This window comes from Antechinus flavipes, chromosome 4, assembly GCF_016432865.1.
Source record: "Antechinus flavipes isolate AdamAnt ecotype Samford, QLD, Australia chromosome 4, AdamAnt_v2, whole genome shotgun sequence".
NCBI classification, from domain to species: Eukaryota; Metazoa; Chordata; class Mammalia; order Dasyuromorphia; family Dasyuridae; genus Antechinus; species Antechinus flavipes.
The window spans coordinates 416,749,592-416,774,473 of NC_067401.1; the positions used below are offsets into that span (position 1 = coordinate 416,749,592).

General features: G+C 33.1%; 2 protein-coding genes across 5 annotated transcripts in view; one reads left to right on the top strand and one right to left on the bottom strand.

Moving 5' to 3' along the window:
* Window positions 1-21,884, top strand: part of ANGPTL1 (angiopoietin like 1) — a 29,284-nt gene extending 7,400 nt beyond the window's left edge. Inside the window, exons 2-5 of the mRNA XM_051998870.1 lie at window positions 266-1,125; window positions 18,459-18,652; window positions 19,896-20,166; window positions 21,165-21,884. Of these exons, the coding sequence (XP_051854830.1) occupies window positions 303-1,125; window positions 18,459-18,652; window positions 19,896-20,166; window positions 21,165-21,352 (1,476 nt within the window). The 5' untranslated portion in view covers window positions 266-302 and the 3' untranslated portion in view covers window positions 21,353-21,884. The remainder of the gene's footprint in view (window positions 1-265; window positions 1,126-18,458; window positions 18,653-19,895; window positions 20,167-21,164) is intronic.
* RALGPS2 (Ral GEF with PH domain and SH3 binding motif 2) overlaps window positions 1-24,882 on the bottom strand; it is a 237,860-nt gene that overhangs the window by 55,277 nt on the left and 157,701 nt on the right. The window lies entirely within an intron of this gene.

Here is a 24,882-nt window from a genome sequence, read left to right on the forward strand (position 1 = left end):
TGTCAGAATAGCTTTTTCAAAGATGGTAAACTGGTAGAGTTACTCAACATCTATTTTGTAAAAAAAAAAGAAAATTACAACTTATTATTATTTTAGGAGATCAAGGAGGTCAAATGACAAGGTAATTTTGGCTAAGAAGATAAGAGTTGTAGTTATACTTTTCAATAAATCATCATTTTTCCTTAGCATACTTTTTTAATATTACAAACCTCAAAAATGGATTCATATTAATTATTTTTACTTTTTCCCCCCCCTCGTTGATTAGTTTTTCAAAAGACATCACTACACAACCTCATTTCAAAATGAAGGCTTTTATCTGGACTCTAGGTGTGCTATTCTTCGTATTAATGCCCATTGGACAATGCAGAGGAGGACAGACCAGAACCAAAAAAATAACCCAACGGAGGTACCCTCGTGCGGCAGATGGTAGAGAGGAAGGAAAGAAATGTGGTTATACATTCCTGGTACCTGAACAAAAAATAACAGGGCCAATTTGTGTCAACACCAAAGGGCAAGATGCAGGCAACATAAAAGACATGATCACAAGGATGGACATAGAGAACCTGAAGGATGTACTCTCCAAGCAGAAACGGGAGATAGATATCTTGCAATTGGTGGTAGACGTAGATGGCAATATTGTGAATGAGGTAAAGCTCCTGAGAAAAGAAAGCCGTAACATGAACTCCCGAGTCACTCAACTTTATATGCAACTCTTGCACGAGATTATTCGTAAGAGGGATAATTCACTTGAGCTTTCCCAACTGGAAAACAAAATCCTCAATATCACAACAGAAATGTTGAAGATGGCAACAAGATACAGGGAGCTAGAGGTGAAATATGCTTCTCTGACTGATCTTGTAAATAACCAATCGGTGATGATCGCTTTGTTGGAGGAGCAGTGTCTGCGGATATTTTCCAGACAGGACACCCACGTATCTCCTCCTCTTGTTCAGGTGGTGCCACAGCATATTCCAAACAGCCAACAGTACACTCCTGGTTTGTTGGGAGGTAATGAGATACAGAGAGACCCAAGTTATCCTAGAGATCTAAGGCCACCACCTGATCCTGCAACTTCTCCCACCAAAAGTCCTTTCAAGATACCTCCAGTAACATTCATCAATGAAGGTGAGTTTCCCAATCACCATTAGCCATATACAGGGTAAGGGCTTTATGGTTTACAGTACAAGGATGTATATCACAAAGGCTTTAGAAAAATATCTTAATCCTCATTATGATTCCATGTTTTTATTACTGCAACATATTTTGCAGTGAGTATGATGTAGAAAGCTGTCATCAGAGCCAGGAAAATCTGAGTTCAGATTACAGAACTTTGCAGGGCATTCTCCCTCCTACCTCCTTTCGTGCACCGTTCCCTCCTCCCCGCTACTCCCTAAGACTCAAGGTTGCAGAGACAGTGCTACTAGAAGACACTTACTAGGCATACTTGGCACCAGTAAAATGTCAGGGCTGATCCAAAAACAAAGACAAAGAACAACAAATGACTACTTGTTTATTTTGACTAGCAATAGCAAATTCAACTTGGTATGTAACATGCATAGGTCCCTCTCCCTCTTCCCTCTTCCAGAGTCACCCCCCCCCTTCCCTCCCTCCTACTTAATTAATTAAAAAAAATTTAAAAGATTAGCTCACATTTTCCTGAAAATTCTGCACAGTAAGTAGTTCATTCTCATCTTACTATTAATTGAAGGACAAAAAGGTTAATTGATAAGCAGAATCAGACTTTGAGTCAAAATCACTTGACTTGGTATATTTTGGACCCTTTTGACTATCCCATTGAATTTAAAGAAAGCTGTAAGGCTTAATACTGAATAAGCAAATCTGAAAAAATCTTCTATTGACACTATCTGAATGGTTAAAAATGCTTGAAGTTTTTTTTGCAAAAAGTTATTGTTTCTTTAACTTAAAATTGTGCTATTAATTCCTTTATTAGTATGCTATATTAGAATATTATCTCTCTTTTGAATACTCAATTCATTCTAGGTTTTCAAATTGTCTTTTAATGATTCCCTAACACATTATTCCACAAAATGTTATTTTTAACTGTCTTTATTTTTTTTAAGCCTCCATTTCCCCCATATCTTCTGTCCTTAGCCTAAGACTGTATTTGAATCCAACTTTACTGAAGAGTCAATAAGAACAGTATAGACATAATACTGGACTAGGTAGGTACTATAAGATCTGACTGACAACTGGAGTGAGCTCAGAGAAAATAAATAATTTTTTAGGCCTAAATACCATCTTTTATAAAATTGAAATAATACCCTTAACAACTTCATAGAATGTTGATTCATGCCAAGATGCTTTGAGATTGTAAAATATTAATATAAATAATTGGTTTTTATTGTCATTTACTAAGATTAGAGTGTCCAACTATAAGTCTTCTTAACTTCCCAGTTCACCTCTAAGCTTGTGTCTAAACCAGCTCGATTGGTTTTTAGGGTGTTCTACCCCCTTTTCAAGGTTAATCTTCTTAAAGGTTACTATAAACCTTTTTATTGGCATAAAAACTCCTGAGAATAGGGATTATTTTTAATTATTTTTGCACCATGACTAGCACATAGGCTTATTGATCGATCAAATCAAGCACTCTGGAATGAACAGGGTTCAGTGAATGGCAGCAGGTCCTTTGCTCTTCTTTCTAAACTCTTTCTTTTTCTCTCTGAGATATATTTTATCCATTCCTGTTACTTCAATAATAACTTGATTTGAATGTCTCCTTAATTCAAGTGAAATTATTAATAGTGCTTTAAAGTTAGATGTACCTCATTTCATTAGATCTTTACAATAATTTGCTAAAGATAAATGATTGGACCACTTTCAGGAAGCACTGGTAGAAGAGTTTGAATGCCTTATGACTAATCATTTAGTCATAAAAAAATTTAATTAAAATTTAAAAAATAACTTAGTTTTTTAAAAAAAGGAAACTATGTTTCCAAATACCTCATTCTAATAACATTATGGTCTATTGCTCTAAATTGTTGAAACACAACAACTACCAAGTGTAGACAAATATGAAAGAAAAGGAAAGTATATGGTGAATCTTCCTCTTCTGAAAATTTGGTACAGATTTCTGACAATACAATAACTATCCATTATAATGAACACATATTAATATTATCTTTTAAACTATAGCGCTTTTTAATCTTTTTGTGTTATGGATCCTTTTCCAATTGTTTTAGAAAGTAAAAATATATATGATAACAAAGGAAACTAATTATACAGCAATGTAATAATCAAAATAAAAATAAATTCAAGGACCCCAGGATAAGAATTCCCTGGATATTTATTATGTTGTAAAGAAAATGTAAACAGCTAATATAATTAATTGGACAGATTTTTGAGATCTCTCTTAGTTTTAGAGCTATGATACTAAACTTTAAGACTGTATTTATTCATGAATCCTTCTGAGTGTGTGTAGGTTTATCAAAATGACCAAGATAAGTTACATAATAGAAAGCTTAGGACCAATCTTTCTATATTAAAAAGATAAATAACACTACTGTCCTTTATCATTATATACTGAATAGCCATTTGGTCTTGTTTAATTTTCATATTTTTAAGCCAAGGAAGTTTCTTTTTAACTTAATTATTATGAATATAATTTAATACCACTGTAATTAGATACTAACAACAGTGAATCAGATAGTATATTATTGAGGAATCATACAATCCAGGTAGAATGTTAATTTTTAAAATACAAAGATTCCATAGTTGATCAATAATGAGGATGTTTAATATTTCAAATAGTGCTCTAATCTTATTAGCAAAACTATATTTTGCTTCCTACTATTCATGTAATCATTTTTTAAAAAGAAAAGTTTTTCAATCAAAAGAGTAACTGAGAAGTTCCTTTTTAATATTTTCAAAAAATACTAAACTCTTCCTTTTACAAATATTACGTAGGTTAGGCCAAGTTTCAAGTTGTGGGGTTTTTTTTTGTTTATTTACTTTCTGTGAAGAAGATTTTAATATATGTTATGTAATTAATTTGATGATTTTACATTCTTAAAAGAAGGAAACTTTCACAAAATATAAATTCTACATTTAAAAGGAAAAGTTATCTATCAAGTGAAGTAAATGTGAAATTTTAGTTAAGATTTAAAATTTAAGCATAAGAACTATGAAATGTCTTCATTTAAGAATCTGAACTTTTAAATAAATGTGATCTGATGTAGTACGTTATTTAGAATTATTTTGCAATAGGCTACACACAAAACAGACACAATTTAAAAACCTAAAAATGAAATGAGTATATTCAGACGAGAGATAATATTCTAATAGTGTGTTGTTAATTCCTTTATTAGTATTCTATAAGTTGAAGAAACAATAAATAACTTTCTATAAAATAATTTCTCAAGCATTTTTAACCATTCAGATGGATAGTTAATTGAAGATGTTTTTTTGAGACTTGCTTATTCAGGATTAAGCTTATACCTTTATCTAAATTCAAAGGAATAGGCAAAAGAGTCCTATATACAATACAAGTCAAGTGATTTGACCTTAAAAGTCTACTTCTGCTTACCAATTAACCTATTTGTCCCTCAAATATCAGTAAGATTAGGAACTCTACTCTATGTGTAGGGTTTTCAGAAAAATTGTAAACCTTAGGAGCACTATATAAAATGTGAGCTAATCTTTTAATTATTCATTTTATAGAATCATCAAAGAAGGGAGATATATTAGTTAAAATCCTTCATTTTACAGCTGAAGAAACTGAGGTCCAGAGAGATAAATGTTTTGCTTATGATCCCAAAGATATTTAAGTAGCAGAGATAAATCCCAACCTGGCAGTTCGATGTAATCTTGTTTGCTTCTTGAGCCATATCTTACTTTATTTAGTTGGATATTAAAAACAAAAACAAAAACTATAAAAACCATCTTACATGAAAAATAAAGGCAGTTTCCTAATCTTTAAAACAAATTCTTACGTTCCTTTTCAGCCTGAAATCTAAATCCTATTATTTATTCCCATTTCTGTGAAAACTATGAAATCTTCCATCAGTCTCCCCTCGTTGAACCTGAACAATCATCTTGTATTCAAATATTTGAGTAAAGTTTGACAGAGAAATAAATCTTGGCTTCAATGTCTCTGCATTTAGTTAAAGTTTCTTAAATTGCTTCCCCTATTTGAATAATGGGGGAATGTTTAGCCAGGCTGCAGAAACAGTTTACCAGGGTAAGGCTGCTGTGCATGCTACAGCTTCTTGGAGTCACAGGTGATAGCTAGATGGATCAGGTGCACACCAAAGGTGGAAAGCGGCCCATTAAAAAGCTCAGCAGCCTTCATACCAGAGGTACTAGTCTTCCCTGACATGGGAGACACTGGAATAGGCTCTTATGAGCAAAGCAGAATTGAATTAACCCTCCCACCCCTCCCCCCGCAAAAACATGAGATGTACAAAATCAGAGAAGCCACCCCAAATGTTCACATAGATTATTTGTGTCTGAGCAAGCTCATGTTGGTCTGATCAGTCCCAGTTGGACACACTGTAATTTGACTCTTAACATATGATGTCATTTTGGTCCTTTCTTCAAGCATGAAGGACAAAAACCAACCAGCGGGAAAATGTTCCTTTTTTTTGAATAGCCATATCTTGTATCTCTGAAGTTATTTATTCATTTTTGTTTTGTATAATTCCAAAAGCACTAAACTTTATTGATTATTTAAATCTTGTTACATTGTGTAGACAAGTAAAAAGAGCCATATCTGGTTTGAAACTAAATCACTGAAATTGCTTTAAATATTTGCACTTTGCCAAATAGTGACTCTGAAACCTAACAAAATCTTATTTCCATGTTCTATTTACAAAATATATTTCAGGACTTTTTGGAATTCCAGTACTTTATTTGTAAAATAAAACAAAAAACTTCATAATCACAGTTGTTGAATGAAATTGCTAGTGGTCAGGAATCTGTGTTACTCAGTCAACTAGCCTTTAAGGAACTTTGTTAAATCAAATAATCACATAAAAAAGTGTTTTCCTCAAGAGGATATCTCTTCTTCCCTCTACCCTATAAGTAAAGTTGGTTTTTTTCAGTCCTAAAAAGCTGTAAGGTCAAGGATGACATCTTGAGCCACTAACATTTGCAGTCCTTATCCTCTTTTTGTACTGAGCACTATTGGCCATCAACTCATACACAATAACTAACAAATATTTATAAATTGTCTGAAACATGACAGGTGAATGGCAGGCACACACAAACAAAACTCCAAATAAACCCTAGTTCTCTTCCTGGGTCAAAAAGTTGTTTCCTTTTCTCAAGTCTCTTCTCTTTCTCAACCAAACTGTCCTGTCCAAGTTGTTCCAAAAGTGCACTTGTGAATTTGTCATTCTCTTACTCAATAAATATTTAGCTTCCTATTGTTATTAGGATCAAATACAAATTCTTGGGAGTTTTTTGGGTTTTAAAGTTATTTGTCTTCTAATATTCCGAAGTTCAACCAGGCTGGACATATTATGATTTTTTATATATTATAAATACTCCCACCCCCAGTTTCTGTCTTTTTATTTCCTGTGCCCAGTACACACGTTTTCCCCTCTTCCACTTCATAAAATCACATTTCAAAACTCGCCTCAAGCACCACGATCTCCACAAAGCCTTTCCTGATTTCTGCTTCCCCCTAACCACTAGAACCTTCTCCAACTATCCATGTCTATATTTTATAGATACTTATTATACAGGCTCATTATATACTCTGAGGGTGGAGCTGCATTCCTTATTGTTTTTTTTTTTAATCCCCATCTCATAGCACAGTCAAATGAGGACCACTTTTAATTGAATTATTTTTGAAATACTCAATATACTGAGTGTAATCTTGAATACAAGTATTTGAAGTACTTATATTTAAGTTATAATGTGCTAAGGAATTATCATATTTGTATTCTATTATTAAGATAGGTAACTGTCTTAATTGAGCTCTTTTCTCTCCAAAACGAGCCCAGTGCTTTCTACACTATTTGTTGTTGTAAATGTGTTAAAAAAAAAAATGTGTAAAGTATGTGTACACACACACTTACATTTTTAAAAGTTAAGTATTTAAGTAATCATCAAAAAAAAATTTTAATCACACACCCCAGCTCATTTATATATATGACAACTGTCCACCAAAAGGCTCCTCCTGGGAGCTAAAATATGATTGTGGTGTGGTGTGTGTGTATCACTTATTGCATACTTTGAAATGGGATGTGCACATGTGAGTCTATATGTGCGTGAATCATGATGGGCATTTTAAAGGAGACAGCATCTGAGTTAGCCCTTGAAAGAAAAAAAGAGATTCCCAGAGGTGAAGGTTAGGAGGAATACCATTTCAGTTATGGATTTTCTGATGGACAGGTAACGTAGGGTCTGTCTTGAAGGAAATGTTACTGAGTAATTATTATTTCTTTCTATAATTTTTTCCCTGCATATTTAGCATATAAAACATATTGGTAAAACAAAAGACTAATGCAAAAAAAATTGAAGGATACTAAAACTGAGCTCACTATGAACAATTCAATAAAGTCCTATAGTAAACTAGGCTACAATGTTTCTAATGAATAAATTCTTTAGAAACAATTAACTGGTGTGGACTAAACATTGGTAAGACATAGCATCCAAAAGAAATGTTAAACATTCATGCTGTTGGAAATAGTCTCATTAAAATTATTGTTATTAATGAGCAGGATTTACTACCAATAGGTTTGTTGGCTATGAAAAAATAACTTTATCTGTCCTGGAGCTTAATGTAGGATTAGAATGTGCCAAACACTGCAATTTTAATTATCAAACTGAAGTAAGCTATACTAGAAATTACTGTACCTTACATAGGCTAAATTTATTTCCTTAGCTATTTCAGGTGATAAATAAATACCGAGAAGAAAAGGATAGCAAAAAGCAAAAGAAATGAGGTAAGAAGGTGAGAAGCTAAATGACAGCTTGGGCAGCCAGGTAGCACAGCAAAACTCATTTCAATGATTTCAAATCTGTTCTCAGATATTTAGCAGCTGTATGACTCTAGGCAAGTCACTTAACCCTGTTTGCCTCAATTCCTCACTTATCAAATGAGCTGGAGAAGGAAATAGCAAACCACTCTAGTATTTCTAACAAGAAAACTCTAAATGGGATTGATTACAAACAGACTCAAATAACTGAACAACAAATGAACAGCTTTAGAATAGGAGGAAATCTTGTACTTTCCTTGTAATAGATAGTGTTAAAGTATTGTTCAGGATGGGATGCAAACTAAATTTTCAATAAGAACGTGCCAGAGACCAAAAAATAGAAATACAAATTTAAAACCCAATAGGAAACAAGTTTCATTAAAAATACTAACCACTAACCATGGCCAAGATTTTAATTTAATCAGAAATCTGAGATATCATTAAAATTGTATGAACACTGGTTATTTTGCTTACTGCATTGCCAGGAACAGAAATACACAATTTAGCTACGGAATAGATTACTCTCTAGGAGTTTGCCCATATACTAGAATAAAAAGTTCAAAAGAGCTATAAGTATGCAATATCATATAGTAAATTCAAAAAAAAATTATAAACCAAAGTGCCATATAAGATGATATGGAGAAAAAGTCATTGAAGAATTGGCCAGGGTTGCTGGTGTCACATAAGTCAGAGACGGATGCACTGGACTCTTAGGGGAAAAGTCAAACAGAATCCCAATCCTCTCTTAAGGATGATTAAAGATGAGCTGAGAAGCTCAGCATTTCTGATCTGCAAAATTACAGTTCTTTGATTCAAAGAAGATCAAGTTTAATGGCAGAAAAAAAATTGAGGATGATGTCAAATTTATAAAAAAAGAGTTCAGATTCCTGCATCAAAAAAGTACTACATTTATACTTTTTTTCCCTCTTTATAATTGTTACCTCATTGGGACTGTATTTGAGTTTCTACAAAATTATAAGATTTTTGAGTTGACTTCTTTTACAAATATATTTTATATTTTGTGCTTATTTAGATGCATATATTATTTCTTCTCAAAGAATGTATGCTTCTTGAAGACAGGGACTATTCTCTTTTGACTTTGTATCCCTAGCACCTAACAGAATACATATTAAGTACTTAATAGTTATAGGTTACAGATAAAGAATAGCAGTGAAAAGAAATGCTCACAAAGATAAGGAGAGAGCCAGAATTAGATCCTATGTCTTTAAATATTCAAAGTGAGGGCAGCTGGGTGGTAGTGAATAGAGCACCAGCCTTGAAGTCAGGAGGACCTGAGTTCAAATCCAGTCTCAGACACTTAACACTTCCTCGCTGTGTGATCCTGGGCAAGTCATTTAACCCCAATTGCCTCAGCCACCAAAAATAAATAAATAAATAAAGTCGAAGTGATTTTTTTCCCCCACCTAAGCACATAAATTCTATTGAAATTGAATGAATTGGTAACAAAAGAATAACCACAAACAAGAAACTGAACATTTTCAATTTGCCTTGTTGAAACACAAGTGGATGTCAACAGCAAACAAGAAACTAGAACATTTAATTAGGCTTCATTTGTAATGAGCTGGTATCAGAAGACCTGGATTCAATTTCAATGTCATGTGACTGACCTACAACTTCTCAACTTCTATTATGATGAAATAGAAATACTCAACAGGTAACTGCAGAGTGTTAGGTTGACAACAAGTCTAATTTCTCAACCATGACAATGTTAAAACTTATACATTTCTGAGTAATCTCTTTATCTATTCCTATCTCATCCTTCTACATAAATGCAGAAACTGAATGAAAGGAATATCCAAAGTTATACAGAAAATTAATGACAGGACACTAGATATGAATGAAAAATTCTCAAATATGAAAGCCAAAATATGGTAACAAAAAGAAACTTCCATAAAGATATGTTGAAAACATGCTTAAAAAACATGTGAACATTTCTTATATTCTGGTTTTTTTTAAAAAGGTATATTCAATCCCAATTTTAATTGTGTGTTTTAGATGAGGATTTCAAAATAAAAGTTCTGTAGTTTGTTCAAGCCAAGTCAATCTAATAGATATGAAAATTGCAAATAAACTTCATGCAAAAATTCAAATTCAGAACCACTGGAGTCTAAAAAGAAAATCTTAAGTGACACAGATTCAGCCTCTACAAGCCTACCACAAAATGAGTATCTATCTATGGAGAACAAAGGAACTGGGTGGTTCAGAACTAGATGTTTAACAAAATTGTAGAATACTCATGTATAGAGGATAATGGATACTGAAACAAAACCAAACCATTAAAAATACTTTTTAAAAAAGACAAGGTCAAAAATCATATGAAAAGAATTATATTTAGGCATAATCCAACTGTGACTTCATGTTGATATACATTAATATTATTATTAATAATTTATTTAAATTAATTAACCTTACGGTAATTCCATATGGCTCCAAAGTCAGAAATAAACATTTTGCAGAAATTCTACATGAAAGCAATTTTGATGGAACACATCTATTGCTCCTCCAAACTAATGATTTACTTATTTTACATTACTTAATGATTTAATCTAAGCTCAATAAACAATACACTCCTTTCCATAGTCTTACTCTGGTACCTCATTGTAAAGTGGAGACAATTCTTGGTTCTCAAATTCTACTAAAAACCAAGGTTAAGCTCTGGCAGGTTGTAAAATTCTGGATAGATTTCAAGTATAGTCTTCACAATGGACTGAAGGTGTTTTCTAAGAATCAGTTCAGATATACAGGGAGAGGAATATTAGCAATAGTCTGGGCACTTGGTGAGGAATTTTTGTGCTACAACAATCCATGAAACAAAAATACAAAATGGTGCTCAGTACGTGAGACCTTTTCTTCTTCTACAGTGATGGTGGCAGAGTAGATGGAAAGGGAACAGAGAATACTAAGAAATCACACAACTTTTAAACTAAAAACTCTGCTGTTATTCTAAATGTGAACTACCTGTCCAATGACCAACCTGTGGACTAGATGGACGCTGAGGTCCCTTCCAACTCTAAAATTCTGTGATTCTGTGTGGACATACTGCAGGAGGAGCTGAATCATATCAATCTTGGTATTCTTTCTATAAAAGAAACCAGAAGAAAGAAGGAAGTTGCAGCTAAATGAAAGGATGGGTGACAGGTAATCCTTAGAGAAGCAAAGAAACTCGATAGAGTTAAGTTTTAGCATGCAGGCAAAGGCATTAAGAAAAATTATTTCATTGGATATTTGGTCAGTTTTTACTTCAGTAATGATTTAGAAAAAGAGCACTATGAAAATAACTGCAGCTTATTTTATCAATACTGATTAGGATGATAACACTTAGGATGAAGATTTAGAAAAATCCTTTGACAAACTCGATATGACCTTCCAAATTAAATCAACATATATTCTGATACTTGGTAATTTCAATGTAAAGTTCCAGGAAAATAAAAGAATATTGAGAAATATGAGAAAATATATTATAAGAAAAAAGCAATCAAAGTACTCATATTCTTATGGATTACACAGAAACCTCATTTTCATATCATGAAAATCTTTTCTTTAAGAAAAGAAATGGTAGGGTACTAGATACAATGAAGATGAAATAATATTTTTTTAAAAATTGACCAAAAAACAAGGATTTTTATCTGTGAAATACCTGTGTTACAGTCAAATCACTGATTTATTAGAATAAAAATCAGAATCAGAAAAAAAAAGTAGTAAGAATAATAGAAATACAGTGTACAAACAACATAATTCAAACTTGAACTATTGAAACCAGCAATTATTGATTGAAAACAGGAAATCAACATCAGAAGTGATACTGTTAAAAACAAGCTGACTCCGAAAGTCAGGTAACAAAGAAATTTTTTTGAGAAAGTCCAGAGGAATTGGATGTTTCTGGCCAGAAACAAGCTCCATCCCTCTGATGGAAAGGAGCCCTAGGAACAAGATAAGCTTCAGGCTGTCAGTTCTTTGCAGTTCTCTCCCCTTAAAGAACGGATTCATCATCCCCTTAGGGTTATTTTCTTACATGCTATTTCTAAACATGTTCCTCCTCCTCCCTTAACATACATCCCATGTTCTGTTAATGAAGTTCTAATTTTATTTGGGAAGTGTCAGTTTATGTGTTTGAAATTAAAAGCAAGGCCTTTTTACCCTGTCCTTGAACCTGGGTCAATTTAAACTAATTTCTAGCCTAGACATATTTATTAAAAGTTTGAAGTGAGCTTCTTCTTCTGAAAGCTCATTGATCAGGATACTTATTATTTGATATTGTCTTGAGATTTACAACATTCTGTGGGAACTCAGCTTTTCAGTATTTCTGTCTGCTCATGGGTTTCTGAGGAACTGAATTTTAACTGTTCTGTGGAAATTTAACCCTAGTTTGTCTCTCACAATATCACTGTAATTTTATTCATGCAAATCTATCACAACAATAAGATGAATGGCTCAGAAAGTCAGTTGGCTAACTGCATTTATTAAACCCTTATTATGTACCAGCATTGTGCTGTGTCAAGAGATATACACACACAAAAAAGGAAAAACATGATTCCCTGCCCTTAAGGGGCTTAGATTTTAATGCAGAAATAAGCATACAAACAAGTATGTATATATAAAATTCATGTAGAGCAAATGAAAGTTAATTTCCCAAGTATGTGGAGATTATAGGAGACCAGGAATGGCCTCTAATAGAAAGGATTCTAGCAGATTCAGGTAGTTGAGAGCAGAAAGACAAAGTCTTTTTCATGAATGACAAAGAGAACAAAGCACTGATAAAGAATGAGAAAACTGTAAGATTAAAGAAGACTAAATACCAAACGGAGCATTTTAGATTTGATTCTGGAGACAAAAGACAGCCAGTGGAATCACGGAAAGAGGAGAAGCGAAGTGGGGAGATACAGAAATGGGGGAGAGGAGAAAGAGGGAAGGAGAGAGACCGTGAGAGAGAAAGAGAGAGGAAGGGAGGGAAGAGATCCCGAAGGCAGCTGAAATGGGGGGAGAGGGAGATGAGGACAGAGTAGAGGCAAAGTTACTGTTAGTACCTACCTCAGTATGTGAGATGATGAAGCTCAGCACCAGGGTGGCAAATGTAGATCAAAGACTTATATACTAGAAATGTTGTGAAGGTGGAAATGACACAACTTGGAAACATTTGATCTGTGGAGTGAGTATACAAGGGGACTTAAAAGATGACATTGGGGCTAGTGTGACTGGAAGGATGGTGGGGTCCTTAATAGCACTAGAAAAGTTGGAAAGATGAGTGGGTTTGGAAAGGAGGACAATAACCAATTCTGTCTTAAATGTTGAGTTTGAGATACATTTGGGATACCTAGTTTGAGATGTCTAAAAGGAAGTTAGTGATGTGAAACTGGAATTCAGGAGAGAAACTAGGGCTGACTATATAAAACTGAGAATCATCTGCAGTTATAATTGAATCCAAAGATTATCAGTCAAGACAGCATAAGAAAAAGAAAAGAGAGGGATATGGTTAGGAATAACAAATTTAGAACAAACAAGATGGAAGACAACAGAGAGAACAATGATATGAAAACATAGAGGTATGTCCAGGAGATTTAGCAATACTATTAAACACTGCAGAAGATAAAGAAAGATGAAGTTTAAGAACTCAATAAATTTGACCATTAAGAGATCACAGGTGACTTTGCAGAGAGTAATTCAGTAGAATGAAGAGACTGAAAGCCAGATTACAAAGGATGTGGAAGAGTGAGAGTTAAGAAATGGAGCCACTTAGTATAAACAATGTTTTTAAGGAGTTTCACTAAGAAGGGAGGAAAAAATATGGGAATTAGAAGGGATAGTTGGATCAAGTGCAAATTTTTTAAAGGATGGGTGAAGTTGCAGATAACCAGCAGATAGGATCAAGGAGTGCAGAGACTTATTTTTCCAGTTCCAAATTTTCTCCTGCTCTTTACTCCAGATTACAAAAATCAACAAGTGGAGATACAGGACACAACCAGCTAAAGAAGAAAAGATGATATCAGAGATACATATAGAGTGGTTTGCATTAGTAAGAATGGCCAGACATTCAGAAGAAATCAGATGAAAGAGATAGTGAAGGGAGATATCTGACTGATATGAAGTGAGGAAGAGGAAGGACTTTTGAGTGAATAGCCTAAATTTGGTTAGTGAAGATTAAGACAAGGTCTTTACTTGTGGTGCTGGGGGTAGGAAGAAAGAGGAAGCAGCCATAGTGGCTCTTTGAAAAAAGTACTGTGTCAGCAGGATTAAGGAGATATTAAAGGGATTGGATAATCATTGTGATGAGTAGAAAAGAAAACTGATTTAAAGAGCTGTAAAACTTGATGGAGCCATTAGCTTATTTAAAATGCTATAATTATTTTTTCAGTCTAAGCAATCTATGGGACATACTGCTAAATTAGTTACCTGTATTGTAGAACTACTTATTCCTCAAGTCCTTTGGAAACACAACCTAATTTTCAATGAAATCACAGTCTTGAAATGGCTCATATTCTATCTTATATAAGCTATATATAAGCTATTTTTCAATAGATGTTTTTTCCTTGTTTTAAATATTCTGCCTAATGGCTACTATTGTAAATCTGTTCATGACTTCTCATCCTGTTGAACGACTTTTTTTATAGGAGGTTGGCACATCAGGCCAGGGGACTTTTTGTGTATTGTTCATGGTTAAGAGGTAGGCCAGATGGTACCTTCCAACTCTAATATTCTCTAATTCTAATAGTTTAATTTTTTTCATATTTACCTCATGTTCATAAATCAAGTAGTATAAAAACCTAATAATAAAAACATAGAAATTCAGAATTTAAAAGAACCTTAGAGATGACATCTTATCTAATTTTAACTGGGAAATAAATTCAATGAAGTAACAAACTTAATTAAAGCAAAATATGATTCATAAGTGATCAAAAACTAACATTGAGCGCAAATAAAAACATTTTTGGAGGTATTTTATTATGACATTGTTAAGAATAAGTTGAAATTATTTTAAATGCTTCTTGAATATCTGAGCTATTCTGCAACAAATGAAAATATTTGAGACTTCCTTTAAAAATCCTGGGAACAGAGCAATGGTAAATTCTTTTTTTTTTTTCATCCCAAGAACCAACCAAATAACAAGGAAATTAAGACTACAAAATTCATATTACAATATTAGGAAATAAGAACCACAGATAATCAAGAGCTACTAATGGCTTGTGGACATCAATACATACAAAATTCTCTAGAAGTCAGAAAAAAAAAATTTACACAGTAATTACTTTGGATAAATTAGTGTATACTTACAAAAACAGTCTCTACTCCTAAATTTAATGAAGGAGAATATATGGAGTAAAAGAGTTGGTTGAAGAGGATAGAATGTGACATGATCAGAAACACTTTAGGAAAGAAATTTAAAGCCACAAGGAGGATTTAATTCTGGAAGTAATAGACTTGAGGTAATCTTTCCCCAATCTGATCCATTCTTCCCTAAGTTGCCAAAATGATTTTCCTAAAGTAAGAGTTTAATCATGATACTCTCCCTATTCAATAAACTCCAGTAGCTCCCTATTACCTCCAGAATTAAAATCCTCCCATGTGGTCTTTAAATTTGTACACAACCTAGCCCCTTCCTACCTTTCCTATCTACTTTTTACTCTTTTTCATGGCCACAATGCAGTGACATTGATATTCTTGATTTTCTCATCAGACACTATATCTCCTTTTTTATACCTGGAATACTCCTCCCTTCCTATCTCTGAGTTTTAAAATTCCTTGAGACTCACCTTAAATTTCACCTGAAGTGGAAGGTCCTCCTTTTAAAATTAGCTTTCATCTACTCTCTATATTTTGAAAGTACATAGTTATTTGCATGTTGTCTTCCTCATTAGAAGGTGAATTTTTTGAGAACTGGAACACACTTTTTGCCTTTTTTTTTTTTTTTTTTTGTATTGCCAGCACTGGCATAGTGCCTGGCACACAGCAACTTAATATATGCTTATGGATAGATTTCTACATTCAACAGCCTTTCTACAAAGATAGAAATATCTCTGATTAAGAACCTTCATAGAAATGACAAAAATGGTGTTAATGATTTAAAAAGCAGATGCATTTTGATTTTTAATTTTAATATATTTTGTGTTTTCTGAATTAGGTGATGGAGTGACATTCCAAAAAATTGCTTCATTAGGCCAGGACCTTATCACTTCTCCCCTCGGCTACTGCACCAACTTTTTCACTGGTCTTCCTTTCCAAAGTTTCACCCTTCTCCAATTCATCCACTCAAATGTGGTTGAATTTATCTTATCTAAAGTGTAAGCCTGATCAAGTCAATTCCCCTCATCCTATCCAATAATCTCCAATAGCTGCCGAATACCTGCAGGATTATATATGAATTCTTCCATTTGACATTTACAGCTCTTCAAAACCTGGCTCAATTTCATTCCCCCTCACTCCCCTTTATACACAATTAAGTCCAAACAAGCAGTCCAACATTTCATCTCTCACAACTATGTCTTTAGAGAAGAAGTCCTGATCCCCAACCTGACCCTGAACATCTAGAAAACACTCCCCTTTCAATATTGTCTCTAGGACTCCCTCATCTCCTTCAAGATTCAGATCAAACACCACCTTCCGCATTAGAGCTCTCATAGTCCCACATTCGTTAATACTAGGCTTGCCATGGTTATTTTGTACCTCCTTTGTATGTGTATTCTACGTATGTGCATGCCATCTCTGCCAATCAAATTCAAGTTCTTTGAAGATAAGAACTCTTGCTTTTGCCTCTGAATCTGCAATGCTGGGGAATTTAGCTAACACAAAGTTGGCAATTGATACTTCTTGATCTTGAAGAGTATATAATACAGCTCTTATATCTTCTACTGTACAATCCTCAATCTCCTCTGCCTTTATGTTTACTATTCAATTTCATTTCCATAATTTCTGCCCTGTTTTTTGCATAATTGGCACACAGCAATCTGTTTTTCACACTCTTCGGTTGGCATCCTCTTCTCCATTTAAAGCCTTTCTCAACTTCTCTTACCTATACCTAAGTACCTAAGTATTTCTTATTCTACCCTCAAATAGCGATTTACACAGACTTGAATCTGTTGATTTTCTTATTTTATATGTGGAATCTATTTTGCTTCCCCAAATACATAGTAAACCCTTTAGTAAAGCTATTATATATCTTAAACCTTTTCTCTATTCTACATGTAGAAAGAGGTCCTAAATTACTACTTATCAATTGATTAAAAAGAATATTCTTGGAACTGCTGTTCATTTTACACTTTTCTAGTTTCTTTTCCAGGTTTTCAATTTTTTCTAGCCCTTTCCTTCACTTTTGATCACTTATTTCAGAAGCCAGAGATACTCAAACACCCCTCTGACACCTTCAATCTTTTTCTGAGTTTCCTTTTCTGTCTTAAGAAATAGATGTTACGCCACAATCTTGAAAAACCAGTAATAGATTTTTATGGTCATGTCTACATAAATGAAATTATGGTCAATGATTCTATTCACTTTACAAAGATGTAAAGGAATATCTTGAGATACAAAATGACTATTTCTCCAATATAATCTATAACTTAATAATGATATAAAAAAATGCATGCAGTGCTTTAAAGATTTTCTAAATACGTAGGAATATTATCTCATTTAACTCACAATTTATTATCTCTAACATATAGTAAAAGAAATGGAAGGTTCAGGGAGGTCAACTGGCTTCCTATAGTAAAAAACAGAATTTGAATACAGATTTCTGCTAACTTTCAGTATAAAAGACTTTGTATTGTACCATTCTTCTTTGTATTTGTGCTCAATAAATGTTTAGTTATAATTTTGGAGCTAAAAGAGGTTTTAGACATTATTTAATGTAATCTACTTATTTTACTGATGAAATTGAGGTACAGGTATGGTATGATCTGCTTACGACCATAAGAACATGGAAATGGTAGAATGGTGACCAGAGCCCAAATGTTAACTTTCTGGCTAGCAGTCTACTATAATACAAGATGTATTAATAAAAATAAAACCATTTACATTATATAAAAGGGAAAAATAAATTTATTCCATGTTCCTCATAACCATTTCCCCCACAATCTTATATTTTGTTTATAATTATCCCTCAGATTTAAAAGAGAGTACAAGATTCACACAACAGTGGACAACCTTAGTGACAAGTTTATATAGAAGGCTATAAAATGTGTTGACCTTCTGCTTTCTTTCGTCCCATCTGGAAAGATAACCTGAGTAGAATCCCAGAATAAGACCATAAAGAAACATAATAAAGAACTTCCAGTAACTTGATTCTTCACAGTGATGGTTTGAGTTAGGGAGGGGAAACACTGGTTATAATCATAAGCTTTTTAAAATGTGTATGGCAATTTACAAAGCATCAAGCATTTTTCATTTGTCATATAAAATTAAATGTAGAGGAAAAGAATCTTAAAATAGAAACCATGTTAATACAGTGTGTTCCATAACAATGATTTTTAACCTTTATTTTGGTTATAACCAATCATTTTTAAACCACAGGACCTTTCAAAGACTGTCAGCAAGCCAAAGAAGCTGGTCATTCTGTTAGTGGTATTTATATGATCAAACCTGAAAACAGCAATGGGCCGATGCAGCTATGGTGTGAGAATAGTCTGGATCCTGGGGGCTGGACTGTTATTCAAAAAAGGACAGATGGGTCAGTCAACTTCTTCAGAAACTGGGAAAATTATAAGGTAAATAAGAAGATGCAAAGTTTGGGGAAGTCAGGAAGCATACTTTCTGTAATAATGATCTGTCTCGTAATCAAAAGACATATTTTTAAAATGCGTATTTCCTACATTTTACTTAACACAACACTGACATTTATCAAATTTATCAAATTCATAAACTCAAGTACTAGAATATATTATCTAATACTCTGGCATTGTTCCATCATACTCTAAGGAAAAAATTAACAAAAACCCTATCCAAAATTGTGAAATCATATCCTGTCTTAAGACTACTTAATTTTAAAGAAATATAATCTCCTCTAAATCTGAGAACAAAATAAATGAAAGTATTTTAGCTGATATTTCCATTAATATAAAATAAAATGTTTGGTTCTTTCTAATTTTACACTTACTTTTTAAAAAATTGGATTATTTAAAAAATATGTAGAGATGTTCAAGTCACTAAAAAAAAATTTCCATGAAAGAGATTTTGTACATTATCACAAACAATAAGGAAGTATAACAAATAAGAGGGAAATAATATACAAATAGAACTCTTTTGGAGGTTTTTAATTTAAAATATCAAGAGAGTAGAGTTGTCAAATCCTACAAACAACCTATCTGTATACTCTACAAAGATGCAATAATGAAAGTCAACACTTTGTTTACATTATTTTGCAATTATGATAACAGGAAAAAATGTCATTTAATTCTTTTATATTAATAAATTCCCTAATGTCTAGAAATGACAATTATATTATTAAATAGACAAACAAACACACATTTATATTATGCTTAATATCCTGGTTAAAGTTAAATGTTAAAAAATTTAAGTAATTCCAATTTAAGGAAACTAAAGTTAGGCAAACAATTAAGCAAAACAAAAATTTATTCTAGCCAGAAGATAGCAATATACTAAGTTAAATACATAGTACATCAAATTTTTGTCATTAAGCCCCATATCATGATCTACAGAAGCAACTGTTTTCATTTTAGAAGAAAAAGGGTGAATGCACCAATTAATTTTTCTTAGCAGTTCTAATAATACTTCATAAATTAAAAAACATAGCCATATTGCTGCAATCCCTTCCTTGTCCATTTTCCAACACTACTTTCTTTTCTTCCCTCTCCTCAAATTCAGTTATAAGTATACTGGTATAGGGAGTATTTATATAGTTGTATTCAAGGAAATTTGAAATTTTGAAAAAATGTATGTCTACCTCCAATTTAATAAGGCTATAGATGAATATGTATTATTTACTAACAGAAAGGATTTGGAAACATTGGTGGCGAATACTGGCTGGGCCTGGAAAATATCTATCTCCTCACTAATCAAGATAATTATAGGCTGTTAATTGAATTAGAAGATTGGAGTGATAAGAAAGTCTATGCAGAATATAGTAGCTTTCGCTTGGAGCCTGAAAACGAATTCTACAGATTACGTCTGGGAACTTATCAGGGAAATGCAGGGGATTCCATGATGTGGCACAACGGGAAGCAGTTCACTACACTGGACAGGGACAAAGATATGTACACAGGTAAGTCTTTTTATTTCATGAGGCACATACAAAACGATTTGTAATATAGAAAGTAGTATCATCATTCTCTTTCGGGTATCACGTTGGAACCTTGCTTTGAAAGCACTGGCTATGGCACAGAATTCAGTAGAACACCAGGCCATCCTGATCGCTCAAGAATTTGAGTTTAGTTAATGAGACTCTCACCTCAAAGGCAGTCCTAAGGCATGGGTTCTAAGAACAAGGTTTCATTGGCTAATTCAGAGAAGCAAGCAGGGTCTCTTTTTCCAGAAAAGAACAATTCCAAGGCACTCATTTAACAATAATGAATATATGTAGATTTTATGTATAACCATGTGTGCTCTTAATTCTAATTCTTGAGACATAGGTGATTTCAAATGTCCAGAAACTTGTATGTGTTAAAGCAGGTATACTGTGCATATAAAGAGTCATAGCTTTAAAAACACAAAGTTTTAGCTGCTTTTCCACAAAAAGCAACACAGTAAAAATGAATTATTTCTCAAAGTCAAATTAAATTTAGCTTCTGCTGGTGTTTCTCTATCCTTATTTAGTCTCTGGGAATGTAGCATTTTTTGCTTCTTCCCACGAAAGAACCAAAAGCAGGCTTTTTGCTTTATTTCTTTTAATCCTCTAGAAACAGCATTTCCCACACTGAAACAAGCTCTGCTCCCCATTTGTGTGTTTTGCTGACTAGAAGAAGTCATCTATTTAAGTTTAGGTGATACAGTAGTAACAAGTAAGAATAACCAGAGCTAAAGGTATAGTTATCTTTTTACTTTACATGACTTCAAAAAAGAAAATGAGCTTTAAAACAGCAAATGGCATTAGGAGAAATAGCATAATAATAACATAGGAGAAAGGCAATTTATTTCTTACTGAAATAAATGAAACCAGAAGTATTAAAGAGTGGGGTTAAATGTTTCCTAGACATATAGTTTTTAAAATGCTGTTTAAGGACAAAACTTTCATTCTAACATATTCCTTATTTTAACTCCAAGGAAACTGTGCTCACTTTCACAAAGGAGGCTGGTGGTACAACGCTTGTGCACATTCTAACCTGAATGGAGTATGGTATAGAGGTGGACATTACCGAAGCAAGCACCAAGATGGGATTTTTTGGGCCGAGTATCGAGGAGGTTCATATTCTTTGAGAGCAGTTCAAATGATGATCAGACCAATTGAATGAAGAGGAAATTTTCCATTTGATGAACACAAAATTGTACTGCTCTACTTCCCAAAATTTTAAATGTTAAGTGTACATTTTCATTTTGCACAATTTATCCCTGTAAATGCAGGACTACAATTTTTTCTAACTATTTTTACTGTGATATAAAAAAAATACAGCTTTTTAATGAATTAACAGGGCTTAAAATAGGTGTGTGTGTATGTATGTGTGTATGTATTGCAAGCTGTTACTTCTCAAGTCTGTTACTTAAGAGTTCTTCAAAGTACAAAAATTGTTTTCTAAAATGTAAATATTTGCTATATCTTAAAACAAATTGTTTTATTTTAAAGCAAAATTGAATACATGTTCAACTATTTAACAGCTTATTTAAAATCTTCATAAGATTATTAACTTCCAATGGGAAAAATTGTTAATTTTTCTGTGAACTAATGAGTTTGACTCCTAAAAGTATAGACAAGAAATTGGAGAGAAACTCTAGTTTTGCCAATAGAAATATATTTTCCACCAAATAAAGTACAAAGGTTATTTCAAACTGCAGTTGTGCCTTTTGTATGACAAGACTAAATAAATTCTTAACTAGACAAATTATATCTCCTTTCCCTACAGCACAATTAAGTACCTATATTTTTAGTAAATGACATTCTGAAAGAATACTATAATATTTTTATGGGTAGCATACTTTAGGAAAGGCAATCACAAACTAAAAAGCACATCTCCAAAAGGTGAATGGAATGGTAAGGGAATCTATAAATGATGCCAGGTCAATTAAAAAGGTTTTGGGATTATATAGCCTCAAAAATCCAACTCAAACCAAACCAAACCAAACCACTAGACTTGGGGATGGGGAGAAAACTCAAGAATGAGAATTTAATGACAGTCCTTTTATAGGTCTAAAGAGAAAGCTGTCTTTATTCTTGTCTTCAAGAATATAGAACTCTAAGTAATGGGTGGGTAGAAATGGGTAGTCATTCATTCTGGAGACATAGAGGGGGAAAAAAATCCAATCACTTTGCCACACCGACAACTTTTCAGGTACTTAAAGAGAGTCAACATGTTCCTCTTCAAGTTTTCTTTATGAAACAACACCAAACTATCGCTATCCTGGTTGCTCTCTTCTGAATGTTCTTTGTCAAAAATAATTCTTAAAATGGGGCATTTTGATAGAAGCAGGAAGAAGGACTAAGTATGATTTCATGGTACAGGAATCCCTGAATGAGGAAATTTCTTCTATACTTCTCTGCAATTTATAGTTATTTACAAAGCAGCTTCAAGTACCAGAAAATTAAGGATTTTGTCCAGGGTTGCCCAACCAGCATGTGCCAGGTACAGAATGTAAAGCCAGGTCTTCCTGTGTCACTCTCTCTACACTATGTTGTACCCCTAAATCAGTCCAGTACCCTTGGATGTGTGTTGACCAGGGAAGAGAGGGACTATCCTCACCTCTTCATTTCCCAAGTTATACCTTTCTTAATGGAGGCCAAGATCAGATTAGCTTTTTGGGCAGCGATACAGCTGATTCACAGGGAGATTGCATGCCCCTAAAACCTTCAAATCTTTTTAGAGATACACTGCTGTTTAAATTTGCTTCCTTAAGTTAAATTTATTAAACATCGTTTTTTTTTTTTTTGGTTTGGGCCCAAAGTCTGCATGAATCATTTTGGATCATGACTCTGCAATCTAATGCGTTAATGATTCCTACTTACTTTGGGTTACCTCAAAACTTGATAAATGGGCCATCTAGGTCTTTTCTGAGCAGCCCAGTGGGAAGGACCATGGCTCTGCAGTCATGGGCGTGGGCTGCAGTTTTGTCTCTGACTATATAGTTTGTGACCACCCCTTCACGCTACCCCCACCTTAGCCAGGTCCCTTCTCCTTTCAGACTCCTTTATGAACTGGACACAATTTCCTCAAAAGTCTGTCTCTTCCAGTTCTCAATCTCTGATCTTATGTTCTATGCCTGATAACCGTGTCACACAGCAATCAAATTACTATGGGAATTCTTTAACAACAAACAGATTTAGAGGAACTAGAAGAACTAGAACCCTAAGGGAAATAATGAAGAAAAATGTAGGAAAGAAGGAAGAATAGCCTGTCTAGATCTCAAAGCATTCAGCATCAAAAGTATTTGGCACAAATTAGAAAACAAACAAAAAAAAAAAATGTAGGTCACTGGAATAGATAAGGCAGAATCAGAAACAAATGAATGATAATAACTATTCTATAAAAATAAAATACTCTGAGGTTTTATATCATATTCAAAAAGATGGCCAAAGAGGAAAGAAGATGTTAAAAGTTGACAGGATTGTGAAAAGAAGTAAACCAATATGCTATTAGTAAATTTATGAATTGGTCCAGAAAGATACATGGTGTTTCCTGAGTCTGGGAAGTGCTCTGCATAGTTGTTAGTCTGTGTAGTAGAGTAAGATTTTACTGAAAATCCTTTCATGAAACAAAGAATAATATTTAATGAGAGAATGCAACTGTAGTTGCAAAAATGTTCTTTTGGATTATCATTCATCAATTCATTTTTTCTTTAATAGCTTGACTGCAATCTTATACTTTAATCAACAAACAACTTCAAGAGAACCACTGCATACCCTGTGATAAAGTTTTGCTGAAATAGATTTTAACAGTCGGATATGTACTCCATAAAAAAATATAAACAAAAACAAAAAAAATAATAAAAACAAAATTTGAATATTTTGGCAATAGGGCAGACTAAAATACTTGCTCTTATTACTATCTTTTAGTACTATGTATCTTGTGCCTATTCCTACTTAGTTTTCTCTCTCTAGCTCTAATCAAATAAAACATCTTTAAATGTTTCCCAAATAGTCAACACATTAGTTTTCTTTGCTTAATATTCATAGTACTATAGAAAGAAAGCTGAAAAAATCTTAAAAATGAAATAATTCAATCTCCTCATCTTACAGAGAGGCCCAAAAGATGATGCAACTTGCCCCAGTTTACAAAAATATAATTTTACATTACATCATATAAGATATTTCCCTTCTTAACCTGACCTAAATTTATTGGCAAGTATAGTCTTAAATGGAAACAATATAAAGGAACCTGCTTTTAGGGATATAGGAAGAAAAAAAGGGGTAGAAGAAAAAAACATGCAGAGGGAAAGAGAGAACAAAAGAATAGGAAATAGGAAAGAATTTAGTTAGCATTAAAAGATTATGTATCCTCTTCCTCCCCCCCCCCCATTCAAACCAAAAAAAGATCTTTCAAAATAAAAAAATTCTTTTATTATAAAAATTTACATGAAAAACATTTTGGTGAAAACTTTGAAAACAAATATAGATTTATAATGGAATAACCTTTTTAACCTATCATTATATCCAGTTGTTACAAAATTATTTTATCTTTTAGAGGAACCAGAAAATCTGTATTTCAATAGTCCTTGGGAGAATCCAAGTATAATTATGGTTATCAAATTTCACCAGACAGCTTAATTTTTTTGAAATCTAAAGCATTACTATAGGCTGTTCATTTATCAAAAAATCATAGCATTTCACTGTAAG